We start from the raw sequence: 25,300 nt of genomic DNA, 5'->3' as shown, positions 1-25,300 counted from the left end.
AATTTAGGGGTGTGTCACAAAACACCTTGCATTTGTGGCACATCATGGTAATTTGGCAGAAATAGGCAGCCCCCTCTCAGCATCAAAATCATACGTAGACCAAGGCTATATTGCTGGCGTCCAAGCTGGCAAAGGACAGGTGAAGATGGAGCAATCTCTACGTGCCCCATGACTCTCAGAAGAACGATGGGAGAAGACCACAAGAAGGCTAACAGAGCAGTGATGAGGTTTGTCTGTACACACTGTGGCCAAATAAAATGTCCTTTCACATGACTCTGGGCTCCTTGGGTTGATCTGAATTACTACACACTCTCTCAGCCTGACCCACCATCCCTGCCCCGGAAATGCCATTGTGAGTCACTGCCTCCCTCCTCAAGGCAGGAGATTCTGCTCCTGCACTGACTGAACCAGGAGTAGCTTGATTGACCCTGTTAACACTCGCTGCAGAGATGGTGCAGAATGGTCTTTCCTAAAGGCAGAGGATGACTTGGAGGAGACTAGGTCAGGTTAGTCATTCATCCAAAGAGATAATGGGCAGCTCCTCAGTGGGTGGGTACTTTGGGTTCGCAGAACATTTATTTCTCATGGCACATTTAACAGCTCTTTTGTGCCATATTAGCATACTGCACTCAGCATGCAGTTTGGCGATTACTTAATTAGAACGTCTCTGGGTCCTAACACCGTTGGATGTAGCCTAATAGCTACAAGGGACTGGATAGCCAAGCTCTCACATCCCAGTGTGCAAACCTCAGGCGAGTCGGGTCTCCCAACTTGTATGTGTCCATTTCCTCACGTGTCCAAGAGGTCGTTTATGATGGCGGATTACAACCTGCTTCGCTCAATGCAGGCAGATTGCTTGCTTCTAACGTGTAAGCTCCTTTAGGGATTGACTCAAGGGGGAGAGTCTCCATCCCCAAGAGGAAGCTTGTGGCTCGTGAAACATTCTGCCTGCTCCCGTCTCCCTCTGGGGAATGGAGAGGATGATTGATGGACCTGCAGCCCAAGAGCAGGGCAGATGCAAAGGGATAAATCACTCCTGTGCTTTGAAATGGACTCTGGCTTGCTTTTTAATGAGGCTGCTGCGAGTAAAAGGGAGAGAGGACAGGGAAGAGCAGATGGTGTGGCACGGGGCTTGTTAATTGCCACGAAGGCTCGTGCTGAAAGACTCGTGCTCCTACCTTGCAGTGCTCTTTGAGTTCTACCTCGCTAGGTGACATCCATTCCAGGCACCATCAGATGCGGCCAGGACAGGTGAATGTCTTATGGATGCTAAATCAACTGGCAGGCAGGTGCCCTGCATTTCTTGGCTGTACTCATGTGGGAAACACCAGCTATGGTCTCCAAAGGCAGGTGGTTCTTACTCTCACAATCCCCCAGTGCAACACTTTTCCCTCTGCACCACGGCACCTTCCTTCCCTTTCCAAGCTACAACTGGATCAGCCATAGCTGTCAACGTTTCCCTTTTTTAAAGGGAAATTCCCTTATTCCAAATAGGATTCCTCGCAAGAAAAGGGAAAAGTTGACAGCTATGGGATCAGCCTACAATATACGCCAGAATAATAAAGAGAAAATGGGTGGCATTCAACTTATTCAGAGAAGACCCAGTGAAATCAATGGACCTAACTTAGTCATGATCATTAGTTTCAATGGGTCTGCACTGAATAAGACTTAGTTGGATACCACCTGATGCCTCTGAACATTTGCAGAGTGCAGTTACCAGTGGGTAAGCACGACCTCTTGGTTATCTGGGACCAGGAGAGAGAACTTGCATAACAGAAGCGCTGACTTTCGGGCAGGCTGATGCTTTGGGCACATCTTCGTTTGGAAACGAAGCCTCGTCTTTTGGGATCATGATCCCAAAAGGCCCACAGGACAGAAGCAGCCATATCAGGAACTGCTCTTAAAGTTCCAACTTTAGGACTGCTAATGGCTGAGTCAGCCAAGGGGGATGTGGACTGAGCGCAGAGCTGGTACCTGAAGGACGCGCCTCAATCACGTATCTGGTGATAGGACCTTTCCCAGGGTCACCGCTTGACCAGTGGATTGTGATAGCTGAGCCGTACCTGGAGATGAAGGGCTCACCTGGAGGACCTGGAGCACCTGGGAACCAAGAAAGCCATTTTCAGTACAGAAATCGTGCTGCGAAACTGTGGAGCAAGTAACCAAGGAATCATTTCTTTCCTTTTTTCCTGCTAAATACAAGCCCTAGGCAAGAAAAACTGCTAATCACATCTAACAATGTCCATTCCCCAAAGGGTGGGTTTGTAGATGCTTTCAGGAGAGGTCCAGTTTGTTGATTTCATGTGGCTTTAAATAGTACATCACTTTTTTTTGGGGGGGGGGTACATCATTAGTACATCACCAATCAACCAGGATAGTTGCTCCCTAGAGAAACTCAAGAGTTCAATTCACAATACTGTGCAAGATCTATATATAAGTATATGAAGTGGCAGATAAAGAAGGTTTTCCCTGCCCCACCCCTGGCTCTTAGTTTACCTTCTCCTGGCCCAGTGGTGATGTTGGCTTCTACTTCCGGTCCGTAGGTAAAAGTCTTGGCTCGGATTCGGAACCGGTAAGTGACTCCTTCTGCTAGATCTTTGACTTTCAACCATAGGGGACTGTTTCCCTTCACATCCACTGTTACAATCTTGCTCACACCTGCAGGGGAGAGAGGCAGAATTTAGGGATTAGGCACGCAACCCCATCAATGGCCACTTGCAGCCACAGAACCTTCCCTGCAGCTAAGTTGCTGCAATTTATCAAATCCAAACTCTCTTAGGCTTAGTTCCTAGTTCCTTACAGCTTACATTATTGCTTATTCCTTCCAGCACAGATAAATACCTTAATATGCTGGGTATTTTATATGGGTCTATGTTGCTGTTTTTACAGGATAAGGAATGGCACCTAATACCATGGAATGGTTTTATTGCATTTATTAATGCTCGATCCTTAGGTTAGAGGCACTTCAGATGCGTGCATGGATGTGGAAGGATTTATTTGGTCAGTTAATAATGTTTTAGCATTAACTGTGATTATGTTCTGACAGTAGTAGTGTGTGGGATTGTGAAACCAAGCATTCCTTTATATTAGTTGGATATTCTTTGCGAAAACTTATGGCCTAGTTATTAATTTGTTTTTGTTGATCAGAATATTATATACAGTGGTACCCCGCAAGACGGAAAAACCCGCTAAACGAAAGGGTTTTCCATTTTTCGATGTACTTCACAGGACGAATTTCCCTATGGGCTTGCTTCGCAAGACGAAAATGTCTTGCGAGTCTTGAGATTTTTTTTCACTCCCCACCCCCTTTTTCTAAGCCGCTAAACCGCTAATAGCCTTTTAGCAGCTAATCCGCTAATCCCTTAAGCCTTTAATAGCCGCTAATAGCCGCTAAACCGCTAATAGCGCTAATCCGCTAATAGGGTTGCTTCGCAAGACGAAAAAACCGCTAGACGAAGAGACTCGCAGAACGAATTAATTTCGTCTTGCGAGGCACCACTGTATATGAAATGGCATATGACCTTATGGGGCAGTACAAGACAGTATGGCCATTTGAGCCTGGGACCTATTTTTCTAATTATTATTTTTATTATTTTAAATAATGCTTTTTTTTTTCAGGAAAGGGAAGTAGTAGAAAAATGGTGATACCAGAAAGCTCATTTTTAAGCAAGAGGGGGATAGAACATATGCTTGAATATTATCACTGAATTTCACACTGAAATGTTGAATACACAGTGCTTGATAATCACACATTCCGGAAACCGTGTTTTTAGCACTGGCAATCCAAGAATTAAAAAAAGGCATTTGAGCATGTGCAGAATGCCTTTCCATTACTACTGAGTATGCACAGCTGACCTACACGTCTCAGATTAGGAAACAGAATTTGAAGATAAAAAGTGTCTGGGGTTACAGTTAGTTTTTGGAAATTAAGTTCTAATGGTCATGATTCATGGTACTGTCTGTCCACAAAATAAAAAAAACACTTGTCCCCTATACTGCTGTGGCAACCCAAAAATAAAAATGGTCTTGAGCTGTGAATAGATGTCTAGGCTAAACATGGTAGTTTTTTATTTATTCTATGGCTACATGCCACTAACTGCTCCATTTGAAACAATGCCAACAAAAGCCCTAGAATAAATAGCATATTAGTTGCTTTGTATTGGGAAAGGGTTCGCAACAAGATTGCTATTAAATTCAAATACCTTGAGACACTGGACTTTTCACATATTCCCAGATAAAAACTGTCACATGATTCGAAACATGAGACAGACTTGTTTTTATCAGTCTTGCTTGTTTTAATCGATTCACTGCTTCAAACACACAACTGACTCACTAATTCATGCACATTCATAAACCTTCACATGCACACACACGCCGGACCCTGTTCTCAAAGCCCCTCACCATCTACAGGCATGCAAGGTTCATAGATGAGTCGGTAGCCCTCCAGGATTCCATTAGGGAAAATTGGTGGCTCCCAGGAGACGTTCACGGAGGTGGTGGTGAGCTCACTAAATTTGATGGAGCCTGGTGAGCTGGGGGCTGCGAGGAAAGAAAAGGAAGGAGTTAGAAGTTATGGGCGACGTTAGGCTTTCCCGTCAACAACATGGCCTTGTGGATGGAGGTGGTCTAGCTATCCACCACTAATCTCCAGAAGGAAGGACAATCCATTGAAAGAAATTCTATCAGTCCTTGAATACGGGTGACCTTTTGCACAGCCAGTGAAGGAAAACAAGACAGAACAATGGCAGGACAGGAAGCAGAGATATCTGGTCTAAGAGCAGCTGGGGAAGGGGACAACATGGGTTAAGTACTTAAAAACCCAGAAGAGGTGACGGTAACCCCCACTCAACCAAGAATTTACTGGAGGGTCATGGGCCAGCGACGGTGGCTCTTCATCACATCTGTCAAACGGGAATATACCAGGGCCAAAACAGATGTTGAAACGGAAACATGAAGAGCCCAACATTGTGTTTCCCTCACATTGGCAATACATGGGCCGGGGATGGGACATTTACTAGGGAGAACAAGCAAATAATAATTTAAAATTGTATACCACCCTATACTCTCAGGTCTCGGGTGCTTAAGCCTTTCCTACCCACAGATTCTCCCTTACAAATACCATCCACTAGCTGATTTTAACTTCCTCCAGCCAGGCTTCAATAGCAGAAGTTATAAAAATATGGAATAACAGATACAATTTTGCTTAAAATATATATAGGAAGTGCAGTGTAAGCGATGGAAGTCAATCAATGAAATTTTATTATTGAGATATTTGTAGAATAAACTTGGAAGAAATTCTTCCAATTTTTCTTCTTTTTCCAATTTTTTTCTTATTTTTTCTTTTCTTCCTTTTTTCTTTTTTTGTTTGTTTTTTTATATATGTGTGCTTATCTGAAATATATATGTATATATGTATTTGCAGTATTTTGCTTGTATTTTGTAATAATTATGTTAAATAAAATGTAATTAAAAAAATAGAAGTGTGTGTGTGTGTGTGTGTGTGTGTGTGTAACTATTGTGAAAATGGTTGCAGGAAGGACTGGGAAGAACTTTGCACAGTAGAATTTAGCAATGATGCCAATGATTGCAAAACACTTTGCACACCCATTGTTTATAGAACAGATTAAAAAGGAATGCATACCCAACTATCCCTCAAGAACACAAGAAGACTCTTGATGTATCAGACCAAAGGCCCATCTATAGTGCAGTATCCTGCCCTCACAATGGCCAATCAGGTGCTTATGGGAAGGCTGCAAGCAGTTCCTGAGAGCGAGAGATCTCTCCCCATTTAAGAGTCCCAGCCAAATGCTGCCTCCCCTTTGTGAATCCTAGGGAGGAAAAGCAGCTCAGCCTTTGGGTACCTCATAGTTTTAAAAGGCAACCACATCAGGGCAGAATATCTCTTTCAGGTTCATGGTGGTGATGAGAATGAAACCTATGGACAGGCCACCCCATAGAATGGTTAAAATTTAGTTTTAAGGTGGTAAAGTATGGAATGTAGGAGGGGAGAATGGACGATGTGATTAAGGGAGCTGCGGAGGCCAGAAAAGGGAAAAGTGGAGCCTGAGGCAGACTGAAAACGGAGGAGACTGTGGATTGGGAAACCAAAGGTGGGCAAAGAAAAGTGCAGAAGGCTGGAATAATGTTTAACTAGGCCAAAGTTTCGAAAAAATAAAGGGATCGTGGCGCCACCTTGCTGGACCCGCTCCTGAAATCACAGCGTTCACCTCACCACCACAGGTTGGGAGACAACATCTGAGAAGGGGAAACCTACATGCATAGAAATTGCATGTGCATTGCCTTACAAAGCAGCAAGGGGCTGCCTTCAAGGCCAGCTTTAGTGGCAGTGAGACTCCACAAAACTCCCCCAGCAAGCCTATTAAACATAATAGAGTTTTCCATAGCTGTAAGTCACAGAAGGAAGCAAGCAAGCATGCAGAAAACCAAGAAATCCCAGGAAGGAAGCTGATCTCTTCAGATTTCTAATTTTCTAGGAAGTTGTTAACTACTTTTGAAACCATGCTCACGGTTTTAATCTTGTCCAGGGCCGAACAATTCTCGCAAGCTGGCTCTGAAAATGTAGTAGGGACAGGGCTCTATAGCATGTCTATTGTTTGATAATAAAGCTTCTTCCACAACATCACAAAATATTGCGGAAAGACACTCCCAATGAAAATTTATGTTGCTATACATCTTAGATGGCTTTTTTTTTTGGTATATATTTTGATTTTATTTCTTTTGGCATATGGATGTTTTAAGATGGTCTATATCTAATAAAGGTTTGTAGAAAGAAATAAAGATAACAAATCTATGCAGGTGGAATTGGGCTAGGGCTATTGTTTCCCGACCCCATGCTCTGCTGCTTGTTTCCTTGACAACCAAGGCATTATTTTGGGAAACTGTTACTGCTTTGGCAGTAACACTGTGGCACTAGCGTGAAAGCATGAATGAAAGAAATAAGAAAACATCTCATAATGCTAGTTTAGAGAGTAGTTCATGAGCCTGATCCTCAGAAAATCAAATTATTTTTTAAAAGGGTTTAATATATATATAGTTAATGCTATTATTATGCTTGCGGGATTCCCTAGACTGCTTAACAGCAGTTCACTCCTTTGTACTGAACAAGCAACTGCTCTTCATTTTCAGTTTTCTGTATCTTAGCTGGAACTGACAACAACCTTGTCAAGAAGGAGGAGGAGGAGTTTTATAAAAACTGCAAAAGAAATAAAGTTAGGCTAAATGATCCAGGTGGCTTAAGCAAGTAAGCCAAGCCATGGTTTTCATTGGAAGTGTGGTTGCACCTAGGGATGGTAAAGAAATCTTCTTGCCCAGCATCCCGTTGTTACTGGGGTCAACTAGGTCTTCTAGCAAAACAGACATCCTGGTCTGTATCCTCCATATCTTTTCAAATATATTATTAGACCTAAACAAAATAATTCCCGACTGTTTTTCTAACTTCTTCCTTCTCTTAAGATCACACACCCCAAGCTATTATATAGTCCTGGGGGGAAATCTACCTAGACTTGTAAAGCAGTCTTCCTCAACCTTTTCCCCGGCAGAAGTTTTAGACTTTAATTCACATCAGCCCCAGGTAGCATAGTCAATGGTCTGGGAAAAGGGGAGTTGTAATCCCACAACTTCTGGGACTCAGCTACATTGGCAAAGAAAAAGCACTTTAGATGCATTGTATATGCATTACAACACTGTGACACCAGATGGCGCTGTGGAGTTCGGTTTTTTGCCAACCTGATTTCTCATACAAAGTTTATAACGCGTTTAACTGAAATGCTTCTTTGATGTGTCTAGATTAAGCCCTAGAGGGCCCCTGGTTGGGGAAGACTACTCTAAGATATCTGTATATTTCCCTTCCTGGAGCAAATAGCAGCTCATCTAGTTAGGCCCTTATTTTTATTCATTTTAAATTTTATAAAGTTTTAAAGTTTATACTGCCTTTAAGGGAGAGAGGGCTCCAAGGAGATGGACATTTAGAATAAACTTATAGCAATTAAATGATTAAAAGCTAGTAAAAATAAACCACAAACATCCAGCCCAAAAACATTCTCAAAATGAAAACACCCCTGCCTTTAATGAAAAGCTAAATCTAGCTTTATTTACTTGCTATCTCTCATACTCTGCAAAGCACTGGCGACAGATTAGGATTCCCAAAACCAGAAACTCCTAAAGTAGCATCTCCTGGAATAAAAACTGTTTGCAGATGCACAGTATCTCAAACCTCTTTTCTCACCAAGGCACTGGGAACTTTTAACAGAGAGACCATTGTCTCAGGGCATTAGGCAGAATGCAGTTTTTTTGTTTTGTTTTGTTTTGTTTTGTATTTTAGCCGAGTCCATTCAAAGTCAGCGACTTGAACCTTTGGCGCAGTCATTTTTAGAGCCGAGCGGGGGGCCTGCAAAGAGGGGAAACGGGAGAAGCTGTCCTAAACTGCTCTGGCCAAAGTCATCGCTGCAATTCTTTTCAAGCTCCTTTATTCTGTGCCAACAACAACCCTGAAGATCCAAGGAATGGGAAGCCAGCGAAGCGCAGTCCGAGACAGCCCCAACTTCCTCTCTGCATAGCGGGAAATACAGATACAAGCCCAGACCCTCACTCAGCAGTGCCCTTGGCTTAAAGAAGGTTTCACCAGCCAAAGCTGCTGGCGGTGGATATGGCCCAAAAGCCTCTCCTTCTTTCCTTTCTTGTTGGCTTTGATCTCCAAACATGTAACCTGAGGATGTTTTGAAGCTCATGGCTGGAAGCAAGAGGAGGGGCGCAGGTGACGCAAAGGAACAAAGCAGGTGCCTGTTGAGGATGGAGCACAAGGGTTCAGGCTACAGAGGCGCATGTGTCTTTTGTTGGGCATCAAATGCAGCCCAAGGTCAACAGTTCAATGGTTCTGCTGAATCTCAGCCTGGAGCACAGCAATGCACACAGAGCAGCAACGTCCCAGCTCAAGAGTCAAGCTGCTAGTCAGAGAGGGGCTTGAATATTCGGGAGAAGCAGGAATTTGGGGTTGAAGCACAGGGGAGGTGGGGGCTCAGGACCTGCAAGCCAATGATTCAGCTGGTGGCGGCAGAGACATGCTGGGATGCTGTGGGATGCTCATGCAAAATTAAGAGGACTGGACGAAGTGAATGTTTTATATAGTGGACAGATGAAAAATTGGAAGTTCTTCACTTTCTGAATCTTATTTTTCTAGCTATCTCTTTTAACTTCTTTTCTGTTCTTCTTTCTTTCTTTCTTTCTTTCTTTCTTTCTTTCTTTCTTTCTTTTTCTATTATCCCCCCCTTTTGTGTTTTTATTGTATCGAAATAAAAGTCCTGGTATGGTTAAGAGGAAGGAAGGTGGGGGAAAGGTATTGAGCATTGCATTTTTCTCTATAAACCTTAATAAAAATTATTTTTTAAAAAATAAGAGGAAAAGGAGAATGCGGATGGGAGCTTAAGACCGCAGTTAAGAGGATGCAAAAGGAAGGTGATGACCTATCAGTATACAGTGGTACCTTGGTTTACGAACTTAATCCGTTCCGGAATTCCGTTCTTAAACCAAAGTGTTCTTAAACCAAGGCGTGCTTTCCCATAGCAGCAGGGGACTCAATTTACAAATGGAACACACTCAATAGGAAGAGAAACATGTTCTTATTCCAAGGCAAAGTTCACAAACCAAAACACCTACTTCCGGGTTTGCAGCAAGTTGTTCATAAACTAGGCTGTTCTTAAACCAAGGTACCACTATAGTTGGACCAAAAAAGATTTGCTGCTTATACAGAGAGAAGTATTTTGGCCACACACGTTAAAAAAACAACCTCATCTGTGAGACTGAATGAGAACGAACACTTCCCACCGTGGTCGTGCTCATGCCTTCCCATCCCCAGCCCAACTCAGCGCATCAGCACAGGACCTGCAAACTGCTATTCACAGCCAAGTCGCCGCTGCCTCTCCTCCCTCCTATCCCACCTGCTTGCTGCGTCCTGCCCTTGATGGGGGCGCTGCGGGGCCCATCGCCTGCAGCATTGAAGGCCAGGATGGTGACAAGGTAGGCGGTATAGCCGGTCAGATTCTTGAGTTTGACGCCGTTCTCCGGCAGGAAGAGCGTTTTCACCCGTTCGGTTTCGTTCTGCCGCTGGGCCTCCCAGAAATAGATCTGTAGGGAAGAAGGAAGTGGGGTGTAGTGAGGAAAATTGGGGGGGGGGAGTAGCACCCATTTCTCTCTTTGTGGTCACCAATGCGTTTCCAACAATGCTGCTCTTCCACTCCGAAATGTAGAGTGTCATATATATGTATATAGTTAATTAATATTGTTCGTTCCTTGGAATCGCTACCGCCTTTATCAGCATCATAATTTCCTCAAGTCATACAAGTCAGGCAGTAGCTCAACCATCTAGAACAGAGGAAAGGGAACTTGTGGCCTTGCAGATGTGGCTGCATTCCAGCTGCCATCAGCCCCAGCCGGCATGGATAAGGGATGGTCACCTGGTGAGAACCGGATGATGGAGGCATATAGCAAGTTTGCCACAGCAAGTAGGGCTGCAGAGGGAGGGAGATTTAAAGAGGAAATCCAGAGATGGAGGGAGGGGCAGGTGGAGAGAGGGAGTCCATTGGCATGATGGCATAACTATGACTGTGCCTTATTATCCTGGGTAACAGCAGAGGCCCAGATACAATGCTAAAACAGATTTTACTCTTGGCTCTCTGGCCACCGTCCATTATTTTAACATCTCTCTGTCCTTTGTTGCTCTCTGCTACCCCAGTCCTTTGCTGTAAGTTCAGATGCAGCTAAAGCAAAAAACACTGTGTTCTTTCCAACTCAGGGCTTATCCACACTTTACCTTTTCTCCGCTCTTTCCAGGCAGGGTCCACAATTTAAAGTTCCATGCCCAAGAGCCCTTTTTGGGCTCCGGATCTTTCCCAGTGAAAACCTGCTCTTTACAGCTCAATTGGAGCAAACGTCAATCCGTGGGAAACCTCGTATTGATGTTTGCTCCAGTTCAGCTTTAAAGAGTGGCATTTCAGAAGGGAAAGCTTGGGGGCAATTTATTATTATTATTATTATTATTATTATTATTATTATTATTATTATGCATTAAAGTGTAGAGCTCTGCCTGGAAAGAGAAGGAAAAAAAGGTAAGTGTGCATAAACTCAAATTTACTCAAATAACTCAAAGTTAGAAGAGGCCCAATGAAATCAATATGCTCGGCTAACTTAAATTAATCCCAATGGAACTCCTTTGAGATTCAGTTAGTTGGATACAAGTCCTTTTATATATATAAAATTAAATTATCTGTTTTCCAATTTAGAATACTCATTTAAACAACCTTAAAATATCAATGACTTCCCTTCTGCTCTTTCCATGGTTCATTTTGCATAACATAAATCCCTGCATATTTGATACAAACTACACCATTCAGCATTTCATTACTACTTTCATCAAAACTTATTTACACTGTTGAATTTTTCCTAATGCTGCCAACATTTTCAAGTGTATACAATTCCCTCCCCATATATTCAATAAACATTTCCCAATCTTCTTTAAACAAATGTTCTTCTTGTTCTCTTATTCTGTAAGTTAGATCCGCAAGCTGCGCATACTCCATCAGTTTAAGTTGCCATTCTTCTTTAGTTGGGACCTCGTTTGTTTTCCATTTTGGGACTAACAAAACACGGGCCACTGTAATGGCATACATAAATAAAAAATTTCAGGATACAAGTCCTAATGCCCAATAAATGTGTGTGCAAAAGTTTCTTTCATTTATTCAAAGCACAGGACCTAAATCTCCTTGTTACACACGCAGAGAAATTTTCTTATACCTAGCTCATGCCACTATGTTCCAGAAACTTTTAAGCTGGCCTGTGAAAACACGTTTCCAAAGGCTATGAAATGAATTAAGCACCTCAAAAGATTTCCCCCTGAGGATTCTCAACGGGGAAGGTGAGCTTCTTCCGTTAAATGGGCACATAACAATTAGGACATGCTGGCCCCTGAACTAGGCAAGACAGCACAGGCAAGCCATTTTGCAGCCTTGGCTCATGCGGATGGACTAAGAATGGAGTAGTTAACAGTGCACCTCTGAAGTCACTCTTGGGTGCTATCCAGACTTCCACAGAGAAGCCGGACCATCCCACCAAGCCATGAAGTCAAGGCGCCGGAGAGACGGCAGCAAGCAGGCTCCATGGCAACGCTTCCCGGCACCCATGGAGGTTTCTTAGGAAACAAGGAAGCAACTTTCCAAAACCGCAGTTCTACTGGCTTGTAAAGTGCCTCACTAGATCACGGATGGGATGCTTGAAGACAGGATGAAGAATGGCTGTGCAGGGATTGGCAAGAGGCTAATTCCAGTTCCACAATATGGTGGCTGGATGCTCTGTCATCTGCCACAATCCAGGGGACAGGCTTTTAAGCACATTGCAAAAAAAGAGAGTCTATGCTGGGCTTGAACAAATCACATGAACAGCCCAGAACTAAGGTCATTTCACATGCCACAAACATTTGCCATCTGGATAGTTAGCCTTGGTGCAGACTTGACATTTTCATCCCCCAAAAAGTTTTTGATTTGAGTTTCCAATGAAATGAGGCTGCATTTTATGTTGTATTTTAATCTTGTTTTTTAAGCTGTATTTCGATCAATTGTTTTTTATATTTGCTGTTAGCTGCCCTGAGCCCAGTCTTGGCTGGGGAGGGTGGGGTATAAATAAAATTTATTATTATTATTATCTCAAGCATATATTGTAATGGCCAATCTCAGTCTCCTGGAGGAATGCATCCGTTGTAAACTTGCACCTGACACAGGCACACTTTACAGTTTTAAAAGGTGCCGCGCTCGTGCATTTTCAACATACCCATAAAAAACGTAAGGCGCAGAGCAGCCCTTAGTTCCCCAGGGACAAAAGCAATCCTGACAAGGCACAGCATGTGAAATTCCAGTGTTTTATTTGAAGCTCAACAGCATCACTTGCAGGGGAAATGTAGAAACACATTCCCCCTCCCAAGAAAAATTCTTGCTTGTTTCATTTCCATTCTCCAACAGACATAGGGCTGCTGAAGTCACAGTCCCACCCTTTAAATGGATCCAGCCAGAATATCTGCTGGCTTTAAAGTAGATTCCGAACTGCTGCAAGGCACTCGTAGGCCAACGTGGGACCCTCCTGATGATATGGACTACAACTCCCAGAATCCCTGACTACTACTCATGCTGGCTGGGGCTGATGTGAGTGGGAGACTTACAACATCAGAAGGGAATCACATGGGCTACCCCAATCTAGCCTGACATCATGCACTGGAACACCATTCCTCATTACTGCAAGAGTTTCTAACTTATTAGGCTGTAGAGGAACATGCAAGAAGACGCTGCGATACGTTTATGTGGCAGCAGCAGCAGCAACAACGGGCAACTCCCTTTACAATCTCTGCAGTGAAAAAGGTTTCGACTCCTATCCACAAGCGTCCCCCAGGGTGACAAGTGCACCAGCCTTCTTCACCTGTAGCCCAGATCCCTCCCTCCTATGGCCTAGTACCTTGTAGCCTTGGATGTCCCCGTTCTGTGCCTCGGGGGGTGGTGGTTCCCATGTGATGTCGAGCTGGGTGGCTGTGGCACTTTGGATAGCCACATTCTGTGGTGCAGCCGCAGGGACTGAAGAGAGCAGAACCGGATGTCAGCGAGAAGGCAGGTGCCTGAGTTAACTGATGCTCTGACAGAGAAGCAGCGACTGTTTTTTAGGTTTTGAATGGATGTTTGTTTACCCTACATGAGCTTCCGGGCTTGGCCACAGACCTGTCTGCTCTTGGGATCCACCCCTAATGACCTCTTGCTGGCAGCTGCCTCTGTATTGAATAAGGAATGGATCTGCTGGCTTGTTGTGTGGGATTGGAAGCTATTGGGCATGAGACATAGGAACTTGCCTAATAATAATAATAATAATAATAATAATAATAATAATAATAATATTTTATTATTTATACCCCGCCCATCTGGCTGGGTTTCCCCAGCCACTCTGGGCGGCTTCCAACAGAACATTAAAATACAATAACCTATTAAACATTAAAAGCTTCCCTAAACAGGGCAGCCTGGTAGTTGTTTTTCTCTTTGACATCTGGTGAAAGGGCGTTCTACAGGGTGGGTGCCACTACCAAGAAGGCCCTCTGCCTGGTTCCCTGTAACTTGGCTTCTCGCAGCAGGGGAACTGCCAGAAGGCCCTCGGCGCTGGACCTGAGTGTCTGGGCGGAACGATGGGGTGGAGATGCTCATTCAGGTATACTGGACCAAAGCCGTTTAGGGCTTTAAAGTTCAGCACCAACACTTTGAATTGTGCTCGGAAACGTACTTATACAGAGTTAGGCCACTGTATTGTCTGCACTGACAGGCAACAGCTCTCCAGGGTTTCAGTCCAGGGAGTCCTTCCCAACCGTACCTGGAGATGCTGAGATTTGCCCCTGGGACCTTCTGCATGCAAAGCAGATGCTGTACCACTGAACTATGGCCCTTACTTCTAGGCTTGCACTAGAGCTGCAGGCAATACAATTTGTTGCTGTTTTAGCCTGCTGGCCTGCTCCCTCCTCAGGCTTATGCTCTAAGCTCTCAGGAATCACAAGGATGTAGGGAAACAGAAACTTGAGAGAGAAAACGGCTCCTGGAGGAAAAAAAAAAAGATGCCTGGCTTACCAGCCTCGCCCACAAAGACCTCCTGTGGTGAGCTGGTGGGGCCCTCACCCACAGCATTGTAGACACTCATTCGGATCTCATAGCGGCGGTGCTTGTTCAGGTCTGCAGAGGTGAGATGCGGAAAGGAGATTGTCATATATGGAGGCAGAGGCAGCGTTTGTTTCTTAATTCTGGCGTTGCCTTTAAAAGTAGTGGCGTATACATTCCTGGCTATGATCTGGTCTCACGTTTCCCTCCTTTTTGTGTGCTTCTACCTGGCACCACTCCCACAACAGTACTAATTCCTTCACAGCCCTTTGCAAAGCTGGCAGATGGTGCCAGGATATTTCTCCAGAAGGTGAGAGGACAGAGCAAGGGCACCAGAAAAAATTAATTGTGACGTCTGGCTTCCAGTATGTGAACCAGCACTTTAGAAAGCCTTCGTGGTTCTAACCAAAGCTAAGCAAGCTGAAGTAAACTTTGTTGTAAAACGAGTCTTAGGTTGCATACACGCTATACATTTATACCATGTTCAAAATGCATTCTTTCCCTCAAATATTTCAGGCACTGTAATTTACTACTACTGCTTCCCAGCAACCCAGGCATGTGATAGTGCCCAGAATTATTTGAGGGAAAGAATGTGCTTCAAATGTGTTTTAAAAACATATAGTGCGTACACAGCCTTAACAGGCCTTACAGTATTGAAAGGGAGATATTTCATGTAAGCAAAATTCTTCTTCATGAATCTCGGCCCTTACTTCCCTGCTCCTACATAAAACCCCTAAATTTACCACAAATCTCCGCTTTGCTCTCTATTATTCCACTCTAAGCAGTTAGGAAAGAGTACCCAAATTAACAGGGAAAACACCATAAAAAGCCAATATGGACTGCCTGTGTGTTTGGATGACAAACACAAAACTAGTTCTGTTATTATATTGTGATCAGGAAACCGGGACATCTACTCATGGGGAACTTGCACTTTTTTTTTTTTTGTCAGATTAGGGATTTTAATTGGAAGTGAAAGAAGCTATCCTTGGGCAAAGAGGACACCCTGGGCTCTAGAAAGTGATGAGCTAACAACAACAACAAAAACAGGGAAAGAGCTGCTGTTCTCCCTGCAGCCTGTCAACCTCCATAGAAGAAGAAGAGAAGAAGAGTTTGGATTTGATATCCCGCTTTATCACTACCCGAAGGAGTCTCAAAGCGGCTAACATTCTCCTTTCCCTTCCTCCCCCACAACAAACACTCTGTGAGGTGAGTGGGGCTGAGAGACTTCAAAGAAGTGTGACTAGCCCAAGGTCACCCAGCAGCTGCATGTGGAGGAGCGGAGATGCGAACCCGGTTCCCCAGATTACGAGTCCACTGCTCTTAACCACTACACCACACTGGTGACAGTGCTAAAATCTAGATAGGAACCGGATTCAAGAGAGACCAGAAACACAAGCAGAAACAATCGCACAGACAAGAGATGAAGCACCCACTTACTGTCCAGCTCGTATTGTGTGAGGGAGGCCTCAGTCAGGTTCCGCATGGCATACGTTGCTGTGGGGTGGCAGGTGGTCAGAAGGGAGAAGCAGTCAATGCAGGTTAGCCACATGTAAATAAACATCTCGACAATGCAAGCAGGACTAACAGACATCAATCGGGGGTGAGGGAGAAGCAGCTAGGAGAGAAACTCACAGCCACATCAAAGAACACCGAGAAGTCTCCAACAAAGTATTGGGAAAGGGGGGAAATATCCCAGAGAGGGGTGGTAGCTACCAAAGATGGACAAAGCTGACCAGAAAGAGTTTATGGACATCAGGATAGCCTGGGTGATAGATCTTCCCAAATGACTCAAGAGCCCATTGTCACTGGATCCAGCAATTCCACCAAAAGGAAAAGTCTCTCTCAGAGAGAGACACCCTGGCACTAAAAAGGCCGAGCTGATAGGGCTGAATATACCAACCACTTGCTAAGATCAATGTTTCCCATTTCAAGCGCACTGGGAACAACAATGTATTATTCTAGGGCAGCTTCTGAATGCTTGCAGCGCTGACTTACGACTGCAAGGAAAAATGCTTGTCAAGTCACTTTTGTTACTGGAGAAAGCACTGAGTACACTGGTGCTAAATCTTGGGCAGTACTTAGGACCAGTGTTTGTTATGGGTGGCTTGCTCTGGAATGATGGTTCCCATGCTAGTGTTTGTTGGCTTGGTGTTTTGTTTTGTGTTTGTTTTTTTTTGCTGCAGTGTAAGTTGAAGGCAGTGGGCAGAAGAAGAAGAAGAAGAGTTTGGATTTGATATCCCGCCTTTCACTCCCTTTAAGGAGTCTCAAAGCGGCTAACATTCCCTTTTCCCTTCCTCCCCCACAACAAACACTCTGTGAGGTGAGTGGGGCTGAGAGACTTCAGAGAAGTGTGACTGGCCCAAGGTCACCCAGCAGCTGCATGTGGAGGAGCGGAGACGCGAACCCGGTTCCCCAGATTACGAGTCTACCGCTCTTAACCACTACACCACACTGGCAGGGGCAGACGTTGGCTAAATTCTCACTTTCTCCACTTCCCAGAACCCTTGCTGCTCACAAGCATACTCACAGGTGAGTTCTGCCCATTTTGCACTGGGATTACCGATACTGCGTGCAGTGAATCCTCGCGCCCCTTCGTATGCCAGCTCCCGGTAGCGGATGCGAAAACCCAGCAAGATGCCATTGATTCTGTCCTCAGATGGAGCCTATGGAAGGAGAAACAAATAAATCAACGAGGGTCTCACAAACAATATTTGCTTCCCCTTGCACAGCTGACACTTGCGAAACCGGCTTCCAACAAAAGGATTCTGTCCCATATTATACCTGCTTTCTAATACTGTCACCTCCCATTGCCCAGTCAAAAGCTGGAAGTGGTGCTGAAATGCCAGGGCTTCCCTTCCCTGTCATTGCCAGGAGGGAAGCATCACTGGAGACCGGCAAAAGGCACCTCAGCATCTTTGCCTTGAGGAATGGATGGGTTGGGTGTACTAGCCAAACTACTGATGCCTACCTCAAGCCAATATTTCACACTGGTTTGGTTAAACATTTCTGTTTCCCACTTTTCAGATCCTCCATAGCCTTCCACCACCCCCTTGCTGCAACACACAAGCAAACTCAACAGAGTCCACAGTTTCATCACCAAAGTCACCTGTCCCATTTTGACAGCAAAACCTTCTTTTGTGGGTGGAATAAAGAATGCTGAGCTGGGGTTAAAGTGTGGAAACTAGGTATATATCTGTGCATAATAGACATGGTTGCAAATCTTATGACCGTTTTCAAACTCAACTTTCTAAGACCATGCTCAAGACCAGGTATAGGCAAACTCTCCCTTCCAGATGGTTTGGGACTACAACTCCCATCATCCCTAGCTAACAGGACCAGTGGTCAGGGATAATGGGAGTTTTAGTCCCAAAACATCTGGAGGGCCGAGTTTGTCTATGCCTGCTCAAGACAGAGACACTACCAGATTTGCTGGCCATCAGAAATAAGCTTAGAATGCCACCCAGAACCACTGCGCAGCACAGTCATGTTTCATTGGTCGGAAGCTTTTCCCCAAGACAGCGAGAACTCCTGAACATTCCAGTTCTCCTACTGATCAAGTTCCAATGGGGGAGAAAGAAAAGGTACATCACCTTACCTGCCAGCGGATCAGTACAGATGTGGTGGTGTGTGGGGTCACTGACAAGATAGTGGGAGCTTCCTCTGGGGCTGAGGGAAGAGGAAAAAATATATATGAGTCAAATGCAAGAAGATCCAAGCTGTTCTTGCTTGTCTTCATGAGACACAGAGCCCTGAGAAATGGCAGGCTACTTGTTACACTCAGCTGACAACTTGCCATTGGTGGTAAAGGCCCAAACTGGTTACCATTTTACAGATTATTGGTGGATTTTGCAATTCCGAAGCAGGGAGACAATGGTTTTTGATGACAGAACATTTCCATGATGTGGAATATCTTGGGTCCAGTTGGTACTGGGTGTCCTTTGCCCTCTGTACAATCTGCTGTGCCCATCATTGCCCCCTCCCTATCCCCTTTAGGACTATTTGTTTCCTTGAATTACAGTGGTACCTTGGTTCTCAATCTGTTCTGGGAGTCTGTTTGACTCCCAAAACCGTTCAGAAACCAAGGCGCAGCTTCCAATTGGCTGAAGGAACTTCCTGCACTCAATTGGAGGCTGTGTAAGCCACGTTGGAAGTTTGGCTTCCAAAAAACGTTTGCAAACTGGAACACACAATTCTGGGTTCGCAGCATCCGGGAGCCGATTTGTTTGGGAGCCAGGCCGTTTGACTACCAAGGTACCACTGTATTCATTTTCTTGCATCAACTCCCGTTTTCTCTACAGACACTGCTCTATGATGCTTTCATGTCCCTATTACCGCTCTTCAAAATTACCCCCAACCTTTCCCATCGACTAGTTTCCCCAACCCCAAGGTGTCTGTCACAACACTGGTTTTGCAGTCCACAGCAGCCAGCCTCAGCTGCAGCCCAAACTCTCCTCCTCTGTTCTAACAGCATCAGGGCCACTTTAGGCAACCTGCAATGCATAGAAGAGATTGGCCCATAATGAAAGGACATGCAAAGCTAGATGTGCAAGAGGGAGGGAGGTGGTTGAGGATGAAGACAGGTGACTGCAGAGGTTTGACTAGGTTCAAACTCTTTCCTGGTTCTGTTTTTGTGATCTGGATGCAGGTGTGAACAGCTGAAACAGCACTGCTCCAGGTAGACTGGAAGAGGTAACCACTCTAACCATGTACACTGTAATGGTTTCACTTGCATGAGAACTTCTGCTCCTATAACTGGAAGAGGAAAGCGTCTCGTTCTAAAGTAACTCATGATTTAATGCATTCACATACCAGCCTGTAGTGTGGTGAGTGACTCTGATTCTTCACTGTATTCGCTGTCACCAATATCATTGGTTGCCTTGACCCGGAATTTGTAGGTAGTGAAGGGTTTCAGCCTGCAAAGGGAGCACATGGTACTTGGCTTGTTTTTGGAAGAAAACCACAAGATGCAAACAGATGTACAGGTCTTGCTGTATTCTGCCTGCCAAGCCACTGATTTTTAACACATTCTACCTTGAGACTAACAAGCTCATTCCCAGAAAAGCTATCTTAATACTAATGGCTAGCCTTGATTCCAGACTCAATGGCTAGCCTTGATTCTAATGGCTAGCCTTGATTCCAGACTCAATACCACTCAGGCAGGAAATTTCAGTTTGGACAGGTGGGAATCTGAGGACAGCTCTGTGACTGGAAGATTTGCTCCAGTTCCTCTCACATAACAGTCGTCCTTGTCAATGCCACCTTCTTTTCCAAATAAACGTCTCCTTTCATTCTACCCGTTGATGTCTCACCTGTTGACTATGAAGGATGTGGTGTTGTGGTTCACGGAGGCAGAATGCAGCACCCATTTCCCATCAGGAAGTTCCCGTGTTTGTACAGTGTAATACCGGACAGGTGAGAGCCCATCACTGCCTGGCTCCCAGGACAATAGTACACTTCTTGACTTGACATCTTCCTGCAACACAACTGGCTTGCTGGGAGGTTGGGGACGGTCTGGGGGCAAGAGGGGTACAGATCACTGAAGGCTGGAAACATGGGGTGAAAATAGACATGGCAGTGACAGTATAGGTTTAAGGACAAATATGAAAATCCCCCATCCATCACCTTGAAGAGAGTTTAATATCAGCTTGAATTTGCACATCAGATCTAGGCAATACCTTCCCTATCTGACTCTAACCTATACTGAGTTAACACAACACTTGTTAGTTTACAAACCAGAGAAGCTGAGCTCCAGCATGAGACCCGGAGTGTTCATTGGGTTCCCAAGAATCATATTCTCTTCTCCTTTTTAAAAGTGCTTCTCCCCGACCCCCATGATCAAAAAGGAGAAACCATCTGTATTTTAATGTGATGCTCTCATGGGCTTCTTTAAACAGAAAAGTAATGTGATATTTCAATTCAACGAAAGCGACAGGGTTAGATAACCACTCCTGAGTCCTGACTATCTTTCTGCTTGTTTTCTGATTCTTTGGGAGGCGGGGGGGGGGGGGGTTTGCTCCTGGAGAAGTACATAAGCTTCAAATAGCCCCATAGAAGCATAAGATTGGGGGGTGGGGTGGATTTCATTCATGGGCTGATGATGAGAGACCTCTTTTTGGTATTTGGTAGTGTTTTTGTGGGTGGCGCTGTGGTCTAAACCACAGAGCCTAGGGCTTGCCGATTGGAAGGTCGGCAGTTCGAATCCCCGTGACGGGGTGGGTGCGCGTTGTTCGGTCCCAGCTCCTGCCCACCTAGCAGTTCAAAAGCATGTCAAAGTGCAAGGAGATAAATAGCTACCACTCTGGTGGGAAGGTAAATGGCGTTTCCGTGCGCTGCTCTGGTTTGCCAGAAGAGGCTTAGTCATGCTGGCCACATGACCTGGAAGCTGTCTGCAGACAAATGCCAGCTCCCTCGGCCTATAGAGCGATATGAGTGCGCAACTCCAGAGTTGTCCATGACTGGACCTAACGGTCATGGGTACCTTTACCTTTTTATGGTGTTTTTAACAGAGGCCTTAAAATCCTGTGCCTGAGAGATATAGTGACTCAAGTAGTAAAAAGCAGAGGTGTATAAAATAAAAAAACTTTTTTTAAAAAATCACAAAACAGCATGGGGTTGGTAGAGGGTTGTATTATGGACTCTAGCCAATGGGTGCCTTTTTGACACATGAACCATCGCATTCTATGCAGCACTCATAATCATACTATATGAGTGCAAAGGGGGAGTGATGGGCACTAACTCCAGAGGGCCAAGCTCTTTTGGCTCCCCAATGTTCCTTATCGTCAGGGGACGGAGGAGGCATAGTGCAGAGCTGAGAACTGCTTCAGTGGCCTGTTTCTCTTCCTCCTGCCATGGAAGGGGGCAGAGCACAAGAGAGGAGGAGCCACAGTCACTGAATTTGGCTCCGCCCCTCCTCCTCCTGAAACACGACCCCCCCCAATCTTCGGCGCAAGTTGGCGCCTCTGGGAGGAGCCTCCCTAGTTTCTCTATATTATAAAAAATGGTCAGGAATGCCCTAATGAACCATTCAATTATTTATACACAAATGACACTTCCAATTAAAAACAAACAAACCCCAGATGATGTGCATTGTGGATCTCTGGTGAGCCTACAGAACGTTGCTTTTCCAGTTTTGTGAAATCCAAGTCTGCAGCAAACAAAAAGGCTTTCCCATCCAGCTGTAGCTTGAGAATCTAAAATCCATGTAGATCCACTACAGACCAACCTCCTTTTTATATCAGGAAAGTGCATTAGCTTAAGGCCAACATATTTCGCCGAATGAGTTAGAAGCCTGAGGCCCAAACCAGGTGTGGAATGGAACTTATTTAATCCGAAAGGAGCTTCGGAAGTCTGCAAGTCGAAGCAGATGAACAGCTGTATGCTTAACCGTTTCTGTCCAGGTGTTCTTTCATTCAAAATCCCCCCCAACTTATTTTCCCACTCACTGAGGTGGGGGGGCGGGGAATGAACGTAGCTGTATCTCAGGAAGAAAAGGAGCTGTGGGGTGTGGGCGGAGCAATTTTGAGTGGAAAATGGCCGAAAGGAGGTGCTCTCAGCCATTCCTCTCCTCAAACCTGGCAGCATCAAAAGACAATTAAGACCCCCCTCCCCCCCCCAAAAAAAACAACAACTAGAGACACACATGACTGCATATCACAAAGAGTAAAGGCCTGAGGGGGTGCAATTCTGACAGAACTACTTCATACTATGAGTGCACATTCCATATTTTTTATGCTCCATCATAAAAGAACCACCCTGTATCTAGAAAACTAGTGCATCAGCTTGGTGTGCTAGGTAACCATGCAGTAAGCTTTCTTTAAAAATCATATGGATAAGTACTAAAAATATGGTACCGCCACTTAACATGTGAAGTGGAAGAGTCCAGAAATAATAATAATAATAATTTATTTATATCCCGCCCTCCCCAACCGAAGCCGGGCTCAGAGCGGCTAACAACAATAAAAGTAATACAGTTTACATAAAATCACAATCAATTAATTGAAATGCATTCTAAAATCAATTCATTCTAAAATCAATTCAAAATCAAATTAATGGCAACCATTGGGCTAGAGTTCTGTGAGGATTACCGAAGGAGGGGGTCAGACTGTGCCCTGGCCAAAGGCCTGGTGGAACAGCTCTGTCTTGAAGCCCTGCAGAAAGATGTCAAGTCCCGCAGGGCACTAGTCTCTTGTGACAGAGCGTTTCACCAGATTGGGGCCATGGCCAAAAAAACCCTGGCTTTGGTTGAGGCCAGCCTAACCTCCCTGCGGCCTGAGATCTCCAAGATGTTTTTATTTGAAGACCGTAAGGTCCTCTGTGGGACATAACAGGAGAGGCGGTCCCGTAGGTACGAGGGTCCTAGGCAATATAGGCCGTATAGAATTCTACTTTTTCTATCGGCATTCGGTGTCTGCAATTTTGTGTGCTCAACCACGCTGGCCTTGATGCAAAGCATGCATTTTAGAGCTTTCCTCCCAATTCCAGGCATTGTGTCCCTTCCTGGAAAAAAATTACCTCTCTTCTCTGTAGTCACCACCAGCGCTTCTGCTGCCTCACCCCAGCCCTTCCGGGTCTGTGCTGTGATACGGAAAAGATAGGTCGACTCGGGTCTGAGACCAGTAGCAGTAAACTGCCTCGCGCTGGGGTTGAGAACTTCCACGCTGGCAGAATTGGCGGTGGTGGTGTTGAGGCGGTGAGTGATCTGGTAGGCTGCATGCAAGAGGAAGACAAACCCAAACAGGAAATTATCGGGGAGAGGACACAATCCCCATATCCCGACTTTAGTCCAGGAGGAAGTAGACCAGAACCATGGAAATGGTTTTAGGAGAGGTTACACATGGCTGGCGCGGTGGGCTGGTTTCCTTATCCTCTCCATTCAAGGTTGGCCCAAGATGTTTCAAGCACTGGAGGCAAAAAGGTCCTGCGGTTGCCCCCATAATTGGGGGGGGGGCGGTTTAGGCTCTGCAAGGGCTTCCCTCCAAGGAAAAGCCCTTGCAAAGCCTTACCACCCTGCTAGGTGTCTGTGGTAATTTGGCAAGGGCTTCTCCTCTTGCCAAATGTCCCTTCCCACTCAGCGGCGAGGATTTGCAAGCGCTTCTGCTCAAGGGCTTCTCTCCTGTGTTTCTGTCACCTGAGGCAGCTGCTTCATCCCGCCTCATGGGTGGGCCGGCTCTAGTGCAGGCATGGCCAAACTTGGCCCTCCAGATGTTTTGGGACTACAATTCCCATCATCCCTGTTAACTATGGATGATGGGAGTCGTAGTCCCAAAACATCTGGAGAACCAAGTTTGGCCATGTCTGCTCTAGTGGCACTGAACTGACATTGAGAACTGTAGTCAAAAGTTGGGTTGGGAGGGTGTTGCTTAAGCCACTCTGGTCTACAATCTCCATGGTACGTAGGGGTTGCCTGCTTACCCAGAATGATGCCATTGGGAGCAGCAGGTGGCTGCCAGATTAGCCGTACAGAAGTTGTTCTTACTTCAGGGAAGAGAATGCCCACTGGGGGCCCAGGTACTATAACACAGGAAGACAGGGAGGGGTGCACAGATGAAGTTTAGAAGGAACACATACATTTCCGTGCACCTAGCCAGAGAACAGACTTTTAATGCAAATACATACATAGCCACAGGGTGCAAACACACACACACACACACACACACACACACAGATAAACATATGCTACGCTTAAGGTGACACTCCCTGGTCTATTATTTGAAGACTGGGACTGTGTTTAGGGACATGGAGCTGCTAATCTTGCAATGTCATGACTTTAAAGTAATCACCACTGCGGTGTACACATCTAGTATCATGGCTAAAACATAGCACTACCAATCGAGGAGGTAATTGGTTCAAATCTTGGCTTTTCCATGAAGCCTTAACACCCTCCCTGCAATATGAGGGCAGTAATACTAATCTAATGTACAAGTTCGTTGTAAGGACTGAAACAAAATTAAGTACACGACATACTCTAAGCACCTGAAAGCAGTCTACAAATGCCAAGTATTATTATTATTACAGCAAATGCTATTAGAACTCCATACAATCATAGAATCATCCAGCTGGAAGGGACCCTGAGGCTCAATTAGACCAACCCCCCGCCAGTGCAGGAATTCTGCCTGCAGCCATCCCTGGGTGGGCTCGAACCACCAACCTTCTGGTTAACAGCCAGACGCACTGACCCACTGTGCCACAGGCTCCCTGGCTTTTCATGATGTACAGGACTGAATTTGTCCTCAAATGGTATGTGCTATAAGCCTTAGCCTTTCTTTTTCATTTGCTTTCCAAGGACTCTGAATATCTCACAGACCACCCTGTTTTCCCCATCCCTTCTCTCCCAGAGTTAAGCTTTCCTTCCACCATATGGGTTGCTGTTGGGACACCTACCGTCATCGAGTGTCCGTTCCAGGATGGGCGGATTGCTGGGCACACCATCGCCAATGCGGGTGAAAGCCAGCACTCGGATCTCATACAGAACATACTTGCCCAAAGCTGTGAGCTGGGCACTCCGTGAAGCGTTGCCCTCCACCAACCAGAACTGAGCCCTTGTGTCCGAGTCCTTCTCTTTATACATGACCTAGAAGAGAACAGGGACAAACCATGGAGGGAAGGAAGAGACAGCGGCT

At 45.3% G+C, this 25,300-nt stretch overlaps 1 protein-coding gene across 12 annotated transcripts in view; it reads right to left on the bottom strand.

The window, feature by feature from the left end:
- The window catches only part of SDK2 (sidekick cell adhesion molecule 2), a 334,128-nt gene that overhangs the window by 14,382 nt on the left and 294,446 nt on the right, over window positions 1-25,300 (bottom strand). For 9 of the 12 annotated variants that reach the window (XM_083427167.1, XM_083427172.1, XM_083427174.1 and 6 more), the window contains exons 27-40: window positions 25,062-25,251; window positions 24,093-24,191; window positions 23,193-23,387; window positions 19,991-20,192; window positions 19,491-19,594; window positions 18,277-18,347; window positions 17,209-17,344; window positions 16,119-16,175; window positions 14,655-14,756; window positions 13,510-13,625; window positions 9,954-10,140; window positions 4,402-4,539; window positions 2,497-2,658; window positions 1,975-2,100 (exon numbers count right to left, since the gene is read on the bottom strand). In XM_083427167.1, coding sequence (XP_083283293.1) covers window positions 1,975-2,100; window positions 2,497-2,658; window positions 4,402-4,539; window positions 9,954-10,140; window positions 13,510-13,625; window positions 14,655-14,756; window positions 16,119-16,175; window positions 17,209-17,344; window positions 18,277-18,347; window positions 19,491-19,594; window positions 19,991-20,192; window positions 23,193-23,387; window positions 24,093-24,191; window positions 25,062-25,251 — 1,885 coding nt within the window. The remainder of the gene's footprint in view (window positions 1-1,974; window positions 2,101-2,496; window positions 2,659-4,401; window positions 4,540-9,953; window positions 10,141-13,509; window positions 13,626-14,654; window positions 14,757-16,118; window positions 16,176-17,208; window positions 17,345-18,276; window positions 18,348-19,490; window positions 19,595-19,990; window positions 20,193-23,192; window positions 23,388-24,092; window positions 24,192-25,061; window positions 25,252-25,300) is intronic. The other 3 variants (XM_083427173.1, XM_083427177.1, XM_083427169.1) reach the window with 1 other exon arrangement.

Source organism: Podarcis tiliguerta, assembly GCF_965153285.1.
Source record: "Podarcis tiliguerta genome assembly, chromosome: 2".
In the NCBI taxonomy this organism is placed as follows: Eukaryota; Metazoa; Chordata; class Lepidosauria; order Squamata; family Lacertidae; genus Podarcis; species Podarcis tiliguerta.
The sequence above is the reverse complement of the archived record's forward strand: the minus strand, read 5'-3'. Positions and strand labels throughout refer to the sequence as shown.